At 43.2% G+C, this 15,348-nt stretch overlaps 1 protein-coding gene across 3 annotated transcripts; it reads left to right on the top strand.

Annotated features, from left to right (window-relative positions):
- Positions 1-9,491: 9,491 nt before the first annotated feature.
- Positions 9,492-14,885, top strand: LOC127906355 (putative protein FAM47C). Of its 3 annotated transcripts, XM_052458184.1 has the most exons (3): positions 9,492-9,898; positions 12,953-13,640; positions 13,778-14,885. In XM_052458184.1, the coding sequence occupies exons 2-3, from the start codon at positions 12,980-12,982 to the stop codon at positions 14,362-14,364; spliced, it is 1,248 nt and encodes a 415-aa protein (XP_052314144.1). In that variant the 5' UTR covers positions 9,492-9,898; positions 12,953-12,979; the 3' UTR covers positions 14,365-14,885. The 3 variants fall into 3 exon arrangements, with proteins under 3 accessions (XP_052314144.1, XP_052314143.1, XP_052314142.1); XM_052458183.1 differs by having other exon boundaries at positions 12,953-14,885; XM_052458182.1 differs by having other exon boundaries at positions 9,881-9,999; positions 12,953-14,885.
- Positions 14,886-15,348: the final 463 nt, after the last annotated feature.

Below are 15,348 nucleotides of genomic sequence, written 5' to 3'. Positions count from 1 at the left end.
TTTGGGACTAGTTTATGCTACAAACATTAGCAATGCCTAAGAGATCTGAGCTGAGAGACCTGAGCCAGCCATATAAACTATACAGCTTGAAAGCTTGAATTTGACCTTTGAATGTACAATGTGCAAGTGCCTGTTTGCATGCTTGCATAAACTAACCACAGGGTAATTTACCTTAAAGACAACAGCATGCTTGCGCTCAGAGTCACAGTATGTCACATAGGAAGTGTAAAGGGTGGGTGTCTGTGTCCCATTTGCCCTGGTGGAAACATTTCTGGCTGTGTGACGTCCCCCACCCACCAGAATGATCTTCATTCAGTCTAGTTCAGTTTAAAAATAGGTAATAATTTACCAGCATAACTCTGACAGTGTGTCACTCAGAGTTATGCTGGTAAAATGGCTGAGTGGGATAATGACCACAAAAGCAAACTCTTCACTCATCTTGTGTCATCTTCAGGAAAGGCAAACAAAACATGGAATAACAATACTCAGTTCAGGAGGAAGGTATTGTTGTGATCCTCACAATGAAATGAAACTCATGAAGTTGGGCCATAATGTGCTTATAATAATAGCCTTAGTGTTAAATGAGGTGAGGAAAGATTACATAACTTAATACATTAGTGAGATTGTGATTGTTTGATGAAGAGAGAACATATTTTTGACAAAACTTAACAACTTAAATAGAGAAATCCTATTTTCAAACTCTAAACTTTGAGAGAAACCCAGATATTATTTCAAGACCAGGTTGAGATATGTACAGTATTTAGCTCAGCATGGCACTTGTAACACCAGGATAATGGGTTCATATCCCAGGACCACACGTAAAATGTATGCACACATGACTGTAAGTTGCTTTGGATAAAAGCATTTTCTACACGGCATATATTATTATTATTTATGATTTATTATTATTTATTATAATGCGCTGCTTAGAAAAAAGGTTGAAGCTTATTATTTTGTCTGCCTCTATGTAAGAGTAATGTCTGATTACATGTTACAAGGCCTTCTCTGGTTACATCCCACAGGGCAAAAACTGTTTGAATCAACATTGTTTCCACGTCATTTCAAACCCCCAAAATCGATGTCATGACATTGAGGAAAACTGATTGGATTTGCAAAAAGTCATCAACAGAAGGGCATTTCATCTTTTTTTCACCCAATTTTTAATCTAAATCCAATGACATGATGACATTTGTGGTTGATTTCACGTTGAATTCACGTTAGTTGACAACTCAACTAAATGTAAATCAAACTAGAGCTTGAACTGACGTCTGTGCCCAGTGGGATGTTACAAGGCCCTTTTCAAGTATGCCTTTGTGGACATAAGTATGACCTATTTTGGGCCACCACCTCTCTGTAGTCCTCTGGGCCCAGTTTTTCTAAATGTATCTAACGGGATTTTGGCTATCAATTATGATTAAATGCATAGAAATAGAATGAATAGAACAGACAATCATTGACTTGAATGGGGACTTTCATTCTATTCATTCTATTTCTATGCATTTAAACCTATTCAATAGCCTGAAATCCGGATACATGACTTTTGAAAAACTGGGCCCTGATGTTCCAGCTTAATACGTTACCATTTTAAACATGCTCTTCAAATGCCAACCACAGTGCCCACACAGCCACATTGTTTCAATCATGCATGTCATATTGTGGGCATTTCAGTGAAGGGACAGGCAATGCTTCGCAATGATTGTCATTCATTTTTATCATAGGATACTCTAACGATAAATACAATTATATGCAGGAGCAATTTATTGAAATAATCAAAGGAGCTGCTGGTACTTTCCTGCTTCTCTGTGATGGACTATATATACTAACTGAAACCAGGAACTAAAATAATCATGAAAAACAAACCCTGACGCAAAAGAGATGTTGGTCCCACTCTCTCCCAACCCGCAAGTGGATAGCTAGTGGATACTGTTACTGTTAAAGTTATAGCATTAGAATTATCAACAGCGAGAATGAATGGTGTTAGTCAAAGAACAATTGAGGCCCGGACAAATATATTTCACTCTGTAAAGAATAGATTGATGCATTTTTTGACGAATATTGCCTGTCTGATTTGAACCCATTTCACAGATACAAAACGAAAGAACATCAGAATGATGTTAGGAACACTAATATTTACACACGTTGCTAGAGATTAGCTTGCAAAAAAAGGAATAGTCCAACGGAAGACAGAAGTGAAATATAATACATTTGATCTTACTCAATTGTAGAACATAAATTAAACAGACTTTCCAAACGTGAGTCTGTTGTAGACTAACTTCCACTCTGCTTACCTCAGAATAAAAGTTAACTTGTGGGGGACTTTTATTTTTACATAACGTAAGCATAGAGGAAATAAACTCGTTGAGGAGCTACATGGGTCTACAGACACCCATTTAGAAATCCTTTTTAATTCAATCTTCCATTAGATGTTTTTTGTCCTCAAATCCCCCCCTGCATAATGACCAATCCTATAATTTGATTAAAATTCTGGCTTTCGGCAGACTATTCAGTTTTTTAAAAAGCTAATTCCCAGCGATGCTAGTAAATAAATAGTAGCATTGATAAAAGTAGCTAGTAATCTCCCATTGCAATTCAACGGCTCAGACCCGAGAGGTATGTGGCAGGGTCTACAGTCAATCACGGACTACAAAAAGAAAACCAGCCCCGTCACTGACCCCAATGTCTTGCTCCCAGACAAGCTAAACAACGTCTTTGCTCGCTTTGAGGACAATATAGTGCCACTGACATGGCCCGCTACCAAAACCTGTGGGCTCTCCTTCACTGCAGCCAACGTGAGTAAAACATTAAACATTACCCCTCGCAAGGCTGCCCGCCCAGACGGCATCCCCAGCCGCGTCCTCAGAGCATCCGCAGACCAGCTGGCTGGTGTGTTTACGGACATATTCAATCAATCCCTACCTATCCCCGTCTGTTGTCCCCACATGCTTCAAGAGGGCCACAATTGTTCCTGTTCCCAAGAAAGCTAAGGTAACTGAGCTAAACGACTACCGCCCTGTAGCACTCACTTCCGTCATCATAAAATACTTTGAGAGACTAGTCAAGGATCATATCACCTCCACCCTACCCGACACCCTAGACCCACTCCAATTTTCTTACCACCCGAATAGGTCCACAGACGACGCAATCGCAATCACACTGCACACTACCCTAACCCATCTGGACAAGAGGAATACCTATGTACGAATACTGTTCATCGACAACAGCTCAGCATTTAACACCATAGTACCCTACAAACCCGTCATTAAGCTCGAGACCCTGGGTCTCGACCCCGCCCTGTGCAACTGGGTCCTGGACTTTCTGACGGGCCGCCCCCAGGTGGTGAGGGTTGGAAACAACATCTCCACCACGCTGATCCTCAACACTGGGGCCCCACAATGGTGCATTCTCAGCCCTCTCCTGTACTCCCTGTTCACCCTTGACTGCATGGCCATGGACGCCTCCAACTCAATCATCAAGTTTGCAGACAAGACTACAGTGGTAGACATGAGAACCAACAACGACGAGACAGCCTACAGGGAGGAGGTGAGGGCCCTTGGAGTGTGGTGTCAGGAAAATAACCTCACACTCAACGTCAACAAAACTAAGGAGATGATCGTGGACTTCAGGAAACTACCTGCCTTCCAGGACACTTACACCCCCCAATGTCACAGGAAGGCCATAAAGATCATCAAGGACAACAACCACCCGAGCCACTGCCTGTTCACCCCGCTATCATCCAGAAGGCGAGGTCAGTACAGGTGCATCAAAGCATGGACCAAAAGACTGAAAAGCAGCTTCTATCTCAAGGCCATCAGACTGTTAAACAGCCATCATTAACATTGAGTGGCTGCCTCCAATGGCTCAAATCTCGAGCCACGTTAATAATGAAAAATTGGATGTAACAAATGTATCTCTAGTCACTTTAAACTATGTCACTTTATATAATGTTTACATACCCTACTCATCTCATATGTATATACTGTATTCTATACCATCTACTGCATCTTGTCTATGCCGCACGGCCATCACTCATCCATATATTTATATTCACATATTCTTATTAATTCCTTTACACTTGTGTGTAAAAGGTAGTTGTTGTGAAATTGTTAGATATTGCTGCACAGCCAGAATTAGAAGCACAAGCATTTCGCTACACTCGCACTAACATCTGTTGAGACCAATAACATTTGATTTGATTTACACCAGAGCAGAGGTCAGTGTTCAGGACTGTAAATAAATGCAGAGTTGCAGACATTGCAATACATTTTTTACTTGGAGATGGTGTGACATGATACATGTACAGTACAACAAGTAAGACATTAATTTGAGACTATATTCAACTTCTCCATTCTCACAGCTCTATCTCACCCTGCACAGTATGTGTGTGTGGCACATATCGCCCTTCCTAGTTTTTCCCCCAATTGGAGACCAAACTTTTTTGTGTGTATTGAATTTTTATTTAGAGTTTGCAGTAACTTTTCATTTAGAAATTGCATGCTTTTTTACTTTGTATGGTTTACCTTGGTTTGCTGTGTTTCTCTTCCTTTTTTGCATGATTTATTTTAGACTCCTCTCCCTTGGCTGGTCTCCTTAGAGACTAAGATTGGCCCAGGTCTGCAACACCTGGGCCTCATTGACCTAAAGAGCTACCTGCTTAGTTAAAGTGGAGCTCCCCGCTCACTTCTGGACCGCTGGGAGTACAGGGCTTAGCATGTCTGTTGAGGAGGTGGAAAGAAGCTTTTTGCTTGGAAAAGTTTCATATTTTTGCAAGTTGGGTAATTGCATATGGGAGAACAATTGGAGGGAAAGAGAGAGGGGGTTGGAAAGACTGAGGGAGGCAGAGGATAGGTTTTTAATCTGTTGAAGCTAGCAATAACAAGGAACAGAGTATGTTGAGGAACATTGGTGTCAAGCTCAAACAGAGGGATCTGGATGCAAGTTTGAGGTGAAATGGAAGGGTAGGAAGGTGTTGAGCTCGGAACCCGAGCCTTGCATTGATGGACATGGTAATGATAAAGAAACGTTTTTAGTCCAGTGGGAGTGAAGTTTTGAAGGGGATGTAAACCAGGCCTTTGGCTGATCCATGGGTGGTTTCAGGTTGGGTGGAAAAGATGGTGGTTGCTGTTGAGGCGGTGAAGGTAACCTGAATTGAACTTGTGATGTTTGTTTCTTCATATCATAAGGTACACACGCTCTGTGTGATGCAACTTGGGGAAAGATCTGTATCTTTCTTAGTTACTAGGCACCATTTTGAAGAGTGATCTCTGGGTTAGCGTTTAAGTGTGGAGCAATTTAAGTTGACAATTCCTAGTGTTTGTGACGCTCGCCGTTTGGTGCGACTTTGCACGTTATCTGATAAAGTAATGTTAGGATATGAGTTATGCTGTTAGAGCGTTTGTGCAGGATACACTGGTGTTATAGGTTTCGTGCAGTGGTGTGTGTCGTGCTTTAAATTATTATTACTTAAGTAGTTTTTGGGGGTATCTGTAATTTACATATTTTGTACAACTTTTACTTCACTACATTCCTCAAGAAAACAATTTACTCTTTACTCCATATATTTCCCCGACACCTAAGTCCTTGTTACATTTGGAATGTTTAGCAGGACAAGAAAATGGTCCAATTCACACACTTATCAAGAGAACATCCCTGGTCATCTCTACTGCTCCTCCTCAATTCTTCGGTTGTAAATGATGTTGGCGTGTCGCTGGCTATCCCATGAATATTTTTTTTTTAAATTGTGCTGTCTGGTTTGCTTAATATATGGAATTTGAAGTGATTGTTACTTTGTCATTTTAAATATATTTAAGACTTTTAATCGTGTTTTACTGGGTGACTCACTTTTACTTGAGTCATTTTCTATTAAAGTATCTTTCTTTACTCAACTATGACAGTTGGGTGCTTTTTCCACCACCGGTGTCATGTTTATGGGCATGTAGGAGGGAGATTCCAGGATTTGGATAGTGTGAAGGAGGACATGGGACAAAGGAATGTGTCGTGTTACTGGGAATTGGCAATGTGCGATTTGAGTGGCAGGTTAAGGTGGTCGGAGTAATGCAGACGTCGTATGAGGGTCGATCAAGGGTGAGGGATGGAGAGGATCCCTGTGAGTAGATCTGTCCCAGAACAGAGGGATAGGCTAATGAGTATACTGTATGTTTCAGTAAGGTTTGCTTCGTAGTGTTCATAGCAATGGTTATGAACTGTACTGCAGAGATGGAAAATATATGTTGTGGTGGCAGCTGCAGCAGGGTAGAGATTTGACTTCAGAAGAGTTACAGGGTGTGTTGAGTGGTAGTGTCCTGTCCTCTCAGGTCGTTGGCCTGGGGTAGGACCGGATAGCGTTAAAGTAGTGGAATAAGGTGCTGGGTTTTAATTAGTATAGAGTTAGTCGGAAGGGTAATTAAAAATGTTATTTTTCCCATTTCCCCTTTTTCCATTTTGTGTCACAAAGTGTAATGGATTTATACTATAGTTTAGTTTGGGGCGGTATTGCAACATAATGGATGCCAACCACTGTTAAACTCCACAGAAGAAGACGACTTCTGGACTGCTGCAGAAGGATTAAGTGTTATGTATGGTACGACGTGCGCACACCCAAGCAAAGCAGGCAGTCACCAGGCACCAAAGAGCAATAAAACAACGCTTTGACAAGGCACACACAGTGAAGAAGCAGATCATCCAAGTGTCCAAGTGTCAGACTGGGTCCGAGCCCATCGGCCTCAGTGGTCAACAATCTGCTTGGACCCCCGCCAGCTGCATCAGGAAAGTCACTGCCCTTCATGGAATATAAATGCCCACTCCGTTCTCATGTGCCAGTACAACATAGACATACATGCCAGAGACATGATAGACCTCCTCCACCACTACCACCTGTGTCCCAGCCTCTGTGAGCTCCCAAAGGGCCAGAGCCACAAGCGGTGGCAGCAGAAGATTGGCATATGAGGGCACAGACTTGCCCTGCTCATCTGGAAGACTTCCTAACCTCCTTTTGTACTTAGGCTCCATTAGGTGTTTTAGCCCAGGGTTTCCAAAACTCACATCTCTTCCCTTTTACCACATTTTTCACATTTTTCACATTCTTTTAAAAAATCAATCATAATCAATCTACACACAATACCCCATTAAAAATGATGGGGTATTGTGTGTAGATTGATGAGGGAAAACAACTATTTCATTACTTTTAGAATAAGGCTGTAACATAACAAAATGTGGAAACAGTCAAGGGGTCTGAATACTTTCCAAATGCACAGTATGGTACCAGTCCATGGTTTTGGAAATGGAGAGGTGGGGGGATGCTATGTATGGATGTGCTGTACTTCCTACTGTACGCTATGGAGAGTGTGCTGCTTTACATACGAATGGGTGATCAGAATGAATGGTGCATGTAATTAAATGTCAGAGTTATGTACAATGTGAAACCGGGCAAATTTGCTTTCTCCTACAGTAGGACTACGGCTGAACTGCCTCAACCGTCACCTGGATCACGTCACACCCAGCCGCCGATTACCTTGCAGCCAGAGAGGGACCAAACATGTGCGGTTGAATACGTCTGTTCAGAATGGCTCCTTGCTCATACATGTTTTCCTCTCCCCCCTCTGTTGCCTGCACTGGACCGGAACACGGGCTGGGTGCCACAGACGTAAAAAAATATATATACAGTGCCTTGCGAAAGTATTTGGCCCCCTTGAACTTTGCAACCTTTTGCCACATTTCAGGCTTCAAACATAAAGATATAAAACTGTATTTTTTTGTGAAGAATCAACAACAAGTGGGACACAATCATGAAGTGGAACGACATTTATTGGATATTTCAAACTTTTTTAACAAATCAAAAACTGAAAAATTGGGCGTGCAAAATTATTCAGCCCCCTTAAGTTAATACTTTGTAGCGCCACCTTTTGCTGCGATTACAGCTGTAAGTCGCTTGGGGTATGTCTCTATCAGTTTTGCACATCGAGAGACTGAATTTTTTCCCATTCCTCCTTGCAAAACAGCTCGAGCTCAGTGAGGTTGGATGGAGAGCATTTGTGAACAGCAGTTTTCAGTTCTTTCCACAGATTCTCGATTGGATTCAGGTCTGGACTTTGACTTGGCCATTCTAACACCTGGATATGTTTATTTTTGAACCATTCCATTGTAGATTTTGCTTTATGTTTTGGATCATTGTCTTCTTGGAAGACAAATCTCTGTCCCAGTCTCAGGTCTTTTGCAGACTCCATCAGGTTTTCTTCCAGAATGGTCCTGTATTTGGCTCCATCCATCTTCCCATCAATCCCATCAATTTTAACCATCTTCCCTGTCCCTGCTGAAGAAAAGCAGGCCCAAACCATGATGCTGCCACCACCATGTTTGACAGTGGGGATTGTGTGTTCAGGGTGATGAGCTGTGTTGCTTTTACGCCAAACATAACGTTTTGCATTGTTGCCAAAAAGTTCAATTTTGGTTTCATCTGACCAGAGCACCTTCTTCCACATGCTTGGTGTGTCTCCCAGGTGGCTTGTGGCAAACTTAAAACGACACTTTTTATGGATATCTTTAAGAAATGGCTTTCTTCTTGCCACTCTTCCATAAAGGCCAGATTTGTGCAATATATGACTGATTGTTGTCCTATGGACAGAGTGTCCCACCTCAGCTGTAGATCTCTGCAGTTCATCCAGAGTGATCATGGGCCTCTTGGCTGCATCTCTGATCAGTCTTCTCCTTGTATGAGCTGAAAGTTTAGAGGGACGGCCAGGTCTTGGTAGATTTGCAGTGGTCTGATACTCCTTTCATTTCAATATTATCGCTTGCACAGTGCTCCTTGGGATGTTTAAAGCTTGGGAAATCTTTTTGTATCCAAATCCGGCTTTAAACTTCTTCACAACAGTATCTCGGACCTGCCTGGTGTGTTCCTTGTTCTTCATGATGCTCTATGCGCTTTTTACGGACCTCTGAGACTATCACAGTGCAGGTGCATTTATACGGAGACTTGATTACACACAGGATAAATTAAAGGATAAATTGTATTTATCATCATTAGTCATTTAGGTCAACATTGGATCATTCAGAGATCCTCACTGAACTTCTGGAGAGAGTTTGCTGCACTGAAAGTAAAGGGGCTGAATAATTTGGCACGCCCAATTTTTCAGTTTTTGATTTGTTAAAAAAGTTTGAAATATCCAATAAATGTCGTTCCACTTCATGATTGTGTCCCACTTGTTGATGATTCTTCAAAAGAAAATACAGTTTTATATCGTTATGTTTGAAGCCTGTAATGTGGCAAAAGGTCACAAAGTTCAAGGGGGCCGAATACTTTCGCAAGGCACTGTATATATATATATATATATATATATATTAAACGTTTATTTAACTAGGCAAGTACACGCTTGATGACAATGGATGACGAGGAGCGACTGCCAAATGATTCTCAACAAAAGGAGGAACCAACGGCAGATGAGCAACCGACAAAGGGTGGTGGCAGTGACTATCTTGGACAATCCTCCAGTAGCATGGATATTATCGCTGGGACTGAGTGTGGTTTGTGATTGTGTACACCTGAGATTTTGGAAGTAAAAATCCGCCAACATTTTAAGCCTTGTCTTGAACATGAACTAAAGAGCAATGCAAGTCACTTTCTCTTCCTACCTGACAGTTAAGAAGAAACATTTTGTTAAGTATTTTGTGTGTGCAGACTGTCTCCCATTATGTTCTTTCTTCCTTATTTCAGTGGCATTTCTGTTTCCCAACTCTCCCCAGTGAGACATGTCTTGGTGGGCGTGGATGATTGGCTTGTGTGGTTTGATTGTCAGGGGGTGTAAAAAGCCACCAGGAGAAGTCAGTCAGTCAGTGATACAGAAACTACATGAGGACGCATCGGCTGTTTGAGACAACACAAACTGGAAGTTGCCCAACTGACAAGGTAGTCCATGTAGTTCCTCTCAGGTCTGTCTGGTGACGTGATACACATGAATCTGTTTTCCATGCTAGTGCTCCTGTTCTGTTCTAGCGGGAGTCACCACGGTGAGTCTCACCCTCTTTCACTTTCACAAGCAGCTTTCTCTCAGCGTTGTCTCAGACGACAACTAAAAGCAAATGGGGGAGATAGTAACAGCAAAGCTACTGCCATATACAGTGGGTGTCATAAGTATTTTGATCACGTTTTGTTTGTCCAAAGTGGGATTGAAATGAATTTAACTGTGATTATTGCACACCTGGATTCTGCAAGATTTGCCCATTATTCTTTTCAAAATTCTTTAAGCTTTGTCAAGGTGTTGGGGATCATGGCTACACAGCAATTTAAGTCTTGACATAGATTTAAGTCAAAACTGTGATTTGGCCACTCTGGAAATTAGCTGTCTTCTTGGTAAGCAACTCCGGTGTAGATTTGGCCTTGTGTTGTAGGTTATTCTAATTCCTCTCCCAGTGTCTGGTGTAAAGCAGACTGAATCAGGTTTTCCTCTAGGATTTTGCCTGTGCTTGGTGTATCTTTTTATTCTGAAAAACTCCCCAGGCTTTGCCGATGTCAAGCATACCCATACCATGATGCAGCCACCACCATGCTTGAAAATACGGAGGCAGTTACTCAGTGAAGTGTTGTGTTGGATTGCCCCAAATATAAGGCTTTGCATTTAGGCCAAAATGTTTACTTCAGTGCCTTGTTGCATACAGAATGCATGTTTTGGAATATTGTATATATATTTTTTCACTCTGTCATTTAGGTCATTATTGTGGAATAACTACAATGCTGTTGATCCATCCTCAGTTAATTCCCTTCACAGCCATTGAACTCTGTAGCTGTTTTAAAATCACCAATGACCTCATGGTGACATTCCTGAGCAGTTTCCTTCCTATTCTGCAACTCAGTTAAGAAGGATGACTGCCTTTGTGGTGTCTGGGTGGTTTAGTACATCATCCACAGCATCATTATTAATTTGACTATGCTTAAAGAGATATTCATTGTCTGATTTGTTATTGTTACCCATCTACCAATACTGCCCTTCTTTGAGGCTTTCGAAAAGCTGCCCTAGTTAGCGAGGTAACTTTGGTCAACTCTGAGTAACTCGGGATAACCGGTCATAAGAAAGTGACTGACCTTTTAGACAGATACATTTCTATGGCAATGAATCCTTCAGAACTAACCTGCTCCGGGACAGGCAAACTTACAGCTAACTCCACATACCCTGAATGAAATGACTTGGCCGTGAGTTGAGGACCAATTAAATCAGACTCCAAATATTGTGTCATCATCCCCTTCATTTGAAGAAAACGACTTATCAAATATTTTATTTATCAAATGATGTTTTGTGTTAAAAAATAGTAATGTAAAAATATATCACACATTTATTAACGACAGAATGCATTTTAAACTTCACACAATGTAAACACTTCTGCTGAATTTGCAAGATAACTTTTCTTTCATTAAAATGTGTCACTGACTCGTCCATGGATTGATGTTTCAGCATTGTCTCAATGAAGAGTCAGCGTTCGACTAGCCATGTACGCACAGTTACACGGCTGCTAGAGTTAGCAGCAGGCAGATTAGCAATATCCCCCTTCATAGTACGGATGAAGCCTAACCTGGAATGTGAAGTTAACTGAAGTTGGTTAGCTTTAGAAACCCTTGTGTTGATCTAGCTTGCTTTGCAGGATACCCCTCAGGTCTTTGTCGTTTAATCTGTTGTATGGGGGACAGAGCAAGGGGTACTCATTCAAAATGGACGGTCAGTCCATGTCACGTATGTGATTTGTTAAGATAAATGTTACTCCTGAACTAGATTAGGCTTGCCTCAACGAAAGGTTGAATACTTTTGCAACAACTATATTTTAGTTATTACATTTTTATTAATTTGTTAATGTTTGTAGAATTTTCTTTTCACTTTGACATTCAAGTATTTTGTGTAGCTCAATAACAAAAAAATCACAACTAAATCCATTTCAATCACACTTTGTCGCACAAATACTTATGATACCCACTGTATGGGGACAGCTGACTGGGGTTATTCATTCTGTTGTTCAGGTTGCTTTCAGTTTTGATTGGACTAGGACATTTTTTAGGAATTCAGTCGAGGTCTCAACTTACTGTTGAGAGTTGGAATAGTAGAATTCACAAGATACCATTTTTTAATTTGATTGTGCATCAGCAGTTTTTATCTTGTCAGTCACTGACAGCCCATGTCAGCAATTATTTTTTAGATTGGTAAATTAGTCTAGCCAGCTATCTAAACTTGTAGTAATCATGGTGGAATTACCGACCCAGGGGACCCATTGATTTTGTTAGTCACTCTCACTTAGATATGTTATAAAACGAACTGCAAACATTTCTCTCCACCCTATGGCAAAATGTGTAGGATGGTAGGCTTTAAAACTGAAAATGTTTCTCTCCGCCCCATGACCAAACGAGTAGAACTGCATGAAATAATTCATAAAATTGCCAAATCTTCTCTTCGCCCCCTGGTAAAATGTGTTGAATTGCTTCCATCTTTCTTTATAAAAGTACAACATTTTCTCTACGCCCCATTGCAAAATGTGTAGAATTGCAGGAAATTCTCTAAAAGGTCCAGCTCTGATTGCATGTGTGGGTATGCAGACCCGCAAGCTACTGCGGCCCCTCATGATGAGTTCACATATTTTGTGGCCCCCGCCCCATCAAAGTTTCAAATCCCTGACTTAGCTAGACTATATCTGTCACGTTCTGACCATAGTTCTGTTATTTTATTCTTTGTTTTAGTATGGTCAGGGCGTGAGTTGGGGTGGGTAGTCTATGTTTGTTTTTCTATGTTGGTTCTTGTGTTCGGCCTAGTATGGTTCTCAATCAGAGGCAGGTGTCGTTAGTTGTCTCTGATTGAGAATCATACTTAGGTAGCCTGGGTTTCACTTTTGGTTTGTGGGTGTTTGTTTCTGTGTGAGTGTTTGGGCCACACGGTACTGTTTAGATTTTCGTTTTGTTCACATTGTTTATTGTTTTGTATTTCAGTGTTCAGTTCGTTTTGAATAAATCATCATGAACACTTACCACGCTGCGCTTTGGTCCGATCCTTCTTCCACCTCTGAATGCCGTTACAGAAACACCCACCACCAGAGGACCAAGCAGCGTGGTAATGGGCAGGAGCAGGAGAGGCAGCGATATTTGGAGAACTGGACTTGGGAGGAGATTCTGGACGGCAAAGGACCCTGGGCACAGCCAGGGGAATATTGCCGCCCCAAAGCAGAGCTGGAGGCAGCGAAAGCAGAGAGGCGCCGGTATGAGAAGGCAGCATGGCAGCGCGGCTGGAAGCCCGAGAGGCAGCCTCAAATATTTTGGGGGGGAAGGTACACGAGGAGTGTGGCTAAGTCAAGTAGGAGACCTGAGCCAACTCCCCATGCTTATCGGAGAGCGAGAGGGACCGGGCAGGCACCGTGTTATGCGGTGGAGCGCATGGTGTCCCCGGTGCGTGTGCATAGCCCGGTGCGGTACATTCCAGGTCCTCGTATTGGCCGGGATAGAGTGGGCATCGAGCCAGGTGCCATGAAACCGGCTCTACGCATCTGGTCTCCAGTGCATCTCCTCGGGCCGGCGTACATGGCACCAGCCTTACGCATGGTGTCCCAGGTTCGCCAGCACAGCCCAGTGCGGGCTATTCCACCTCGCCTCACTGGCCTGGCTACGGGAAGCATTCAACCAGGTAAGGTTGGGCAGGCTCGGTGCTCAAGAGCTCCAGTGCACCTGCACGGTCCGGTCTATCCGGTGCCACCTCCACGCACCAGCCCTCCGGTGGTAGCCCCCCCCGCACCAAGCTGTCTCTCCATCTTCTCCCTTCAGGTGCTCCCGCCTGTCCAGCGCTGCCAGAGCCTTCCTCCTGCCCAGCGCTGTCAGACTCTCCCGTCTGTCCTGAGCCGCCAGAGTCTCCCGTCTGTCCTGAGCTGCCAGAGTCTGCCGTCTGTCCTGAGCCGCCAGAGTCTCCCATCTGTCCTGAGCCGCAAGAGTCTCCCATCTGTCCTGAGCCGCCAGAGTCTCCCGTCTGTCCTGAGCCGCCAGAGTCTCCTGTCTGTCCTGAGCCGCCAGAGCCGCCCATCTTTCCTGAGCCGCCAGAGCCGCCAGTCTGTCCTGAGCCGCCAGTCAGCCAGGAGCCACCAGAGCAGCCAGTCAGCCAGGAGCCGCCAGAGCTGCCAGCCAGCCAGGAGCCGCCAGAGCCGCCAGCCAGCCAGGAGCCGCCAGGAGCCGCCAGAGCCGTCAGCCAGCCAAGAGCCGCCAGAGCTGTCAGTCAGTCAGGCGATGCCAGAATTTCCCTTCACTCCGGAGCTGCCGGAGTCGCCCGCCTGTCCGCCGCTGCCGGAATCTCCCGTCCATTCGGGACCCGTGGCGAGGGTCCCCAGTCCGAGGTCGGCGGCGAGGGTCGCCGCTCATAAGAGGCCACGGGGGCGGTTGAGGAGGCGGACAACAACTATGGTGAAGTGGGGTCCACGTCCAGCGCCAGAGCCGCCACCGCGGACAGACGCCCACCCAGACCCTCCCCTATAGGTTCAGGTTTTGCGGCCGGAGTCTGCACCTTTGTGGCGGGGGTACTGTCACGTTCTGACCATAGTTCTGTTATTTTATTCTTTGTTTTAGTATGGTCAGGGTGTGAGTTGGGGTGGGCAGTCTATGTTTGTTTTTCTATGTTGGTTTTTGTGTTCGGCCTAGTATGGTTCTCAATCAGAGGCAGGTGTCGTTAGTTGTCTCTGATTGAGAATCATACTTAGGTAGCCTGGATTTCACTTTTGGTTTGTGGGTGTTTGTTTCCGTGTGAGTGTTTGGGCCACACGGTACTGTTTCGGTTTTCGTTTTGTTCACATCATTTATTATTTTGTATTTCAGTGTTCAGTTCGTTTTGAATAAATCATCATGAACACTTACCACGCTGCGCTTTGGTCCGATCCTTCTTCCACCTCTGAATGCCGTTACAATATCTTATCTAATATGAAAAAAGTTGATATATCAAATTAGATAGTTGACTTCAAAGTCATAGTTGTTTGTGGAGTTTGGTGACAAAAGAACGACCACACCAAATGAACTTGATTGTATAATAAATAATAATACATTTTGTTTATGCCTTTCAAGATACCAAAGGACACTTACAGAGTAAGAAATAGAATAAAAAGTAACAAGCTTAAACATGACATTTCTAAAAGCAAAGTACAATAGAAAAAGTACCATGGCACCCATATTTTCTTTTTAATAGCTTAATTAGAGTATAGGCCTATCACAGCATTTGATTTTTAATCTAATGTATCCAAATGTGGAGCACTTATCTACATTTTAAGAGAAGTTGATTCTGTGCATATTTCTCTTCAATGGCGCATGAAGCTTGGACTAAATGATATTTAGTAAATGATCTAAAGACATGGGCGTGA

The sequence above is a fragment of the Oncorhynchus keta genome, chromosome 12, assembly GCF_023373465.1.
Source record: "Oncorhynchus keta strain PuntledgeMale-10-30-2019 chromosome 12, Oket_V2, whole genome shotgun sequence".
In the NCBI taxonomy this organism is placed as follows: Eukaryota; Metazoa; Chordata; class Actinopteri; order Salmoniformes; family Salmonidae; genus Oncorhynchus; species Oncorhynchus keta.
Note: the sequence above shows the minus strand (reverse complement) of the source record. Positions and strands in the feature narration are given on the sequence as shown.

What these genes read in the sequence shown, in the direction of transcription:
- LOC127906355 (XM_052458183.1), top strand. Translation starts at nt 12,980, where the DNA reads ATGAACACTTACCACGCTGCGCTTTGGTCCGATCCTTCTTCCACCTCT.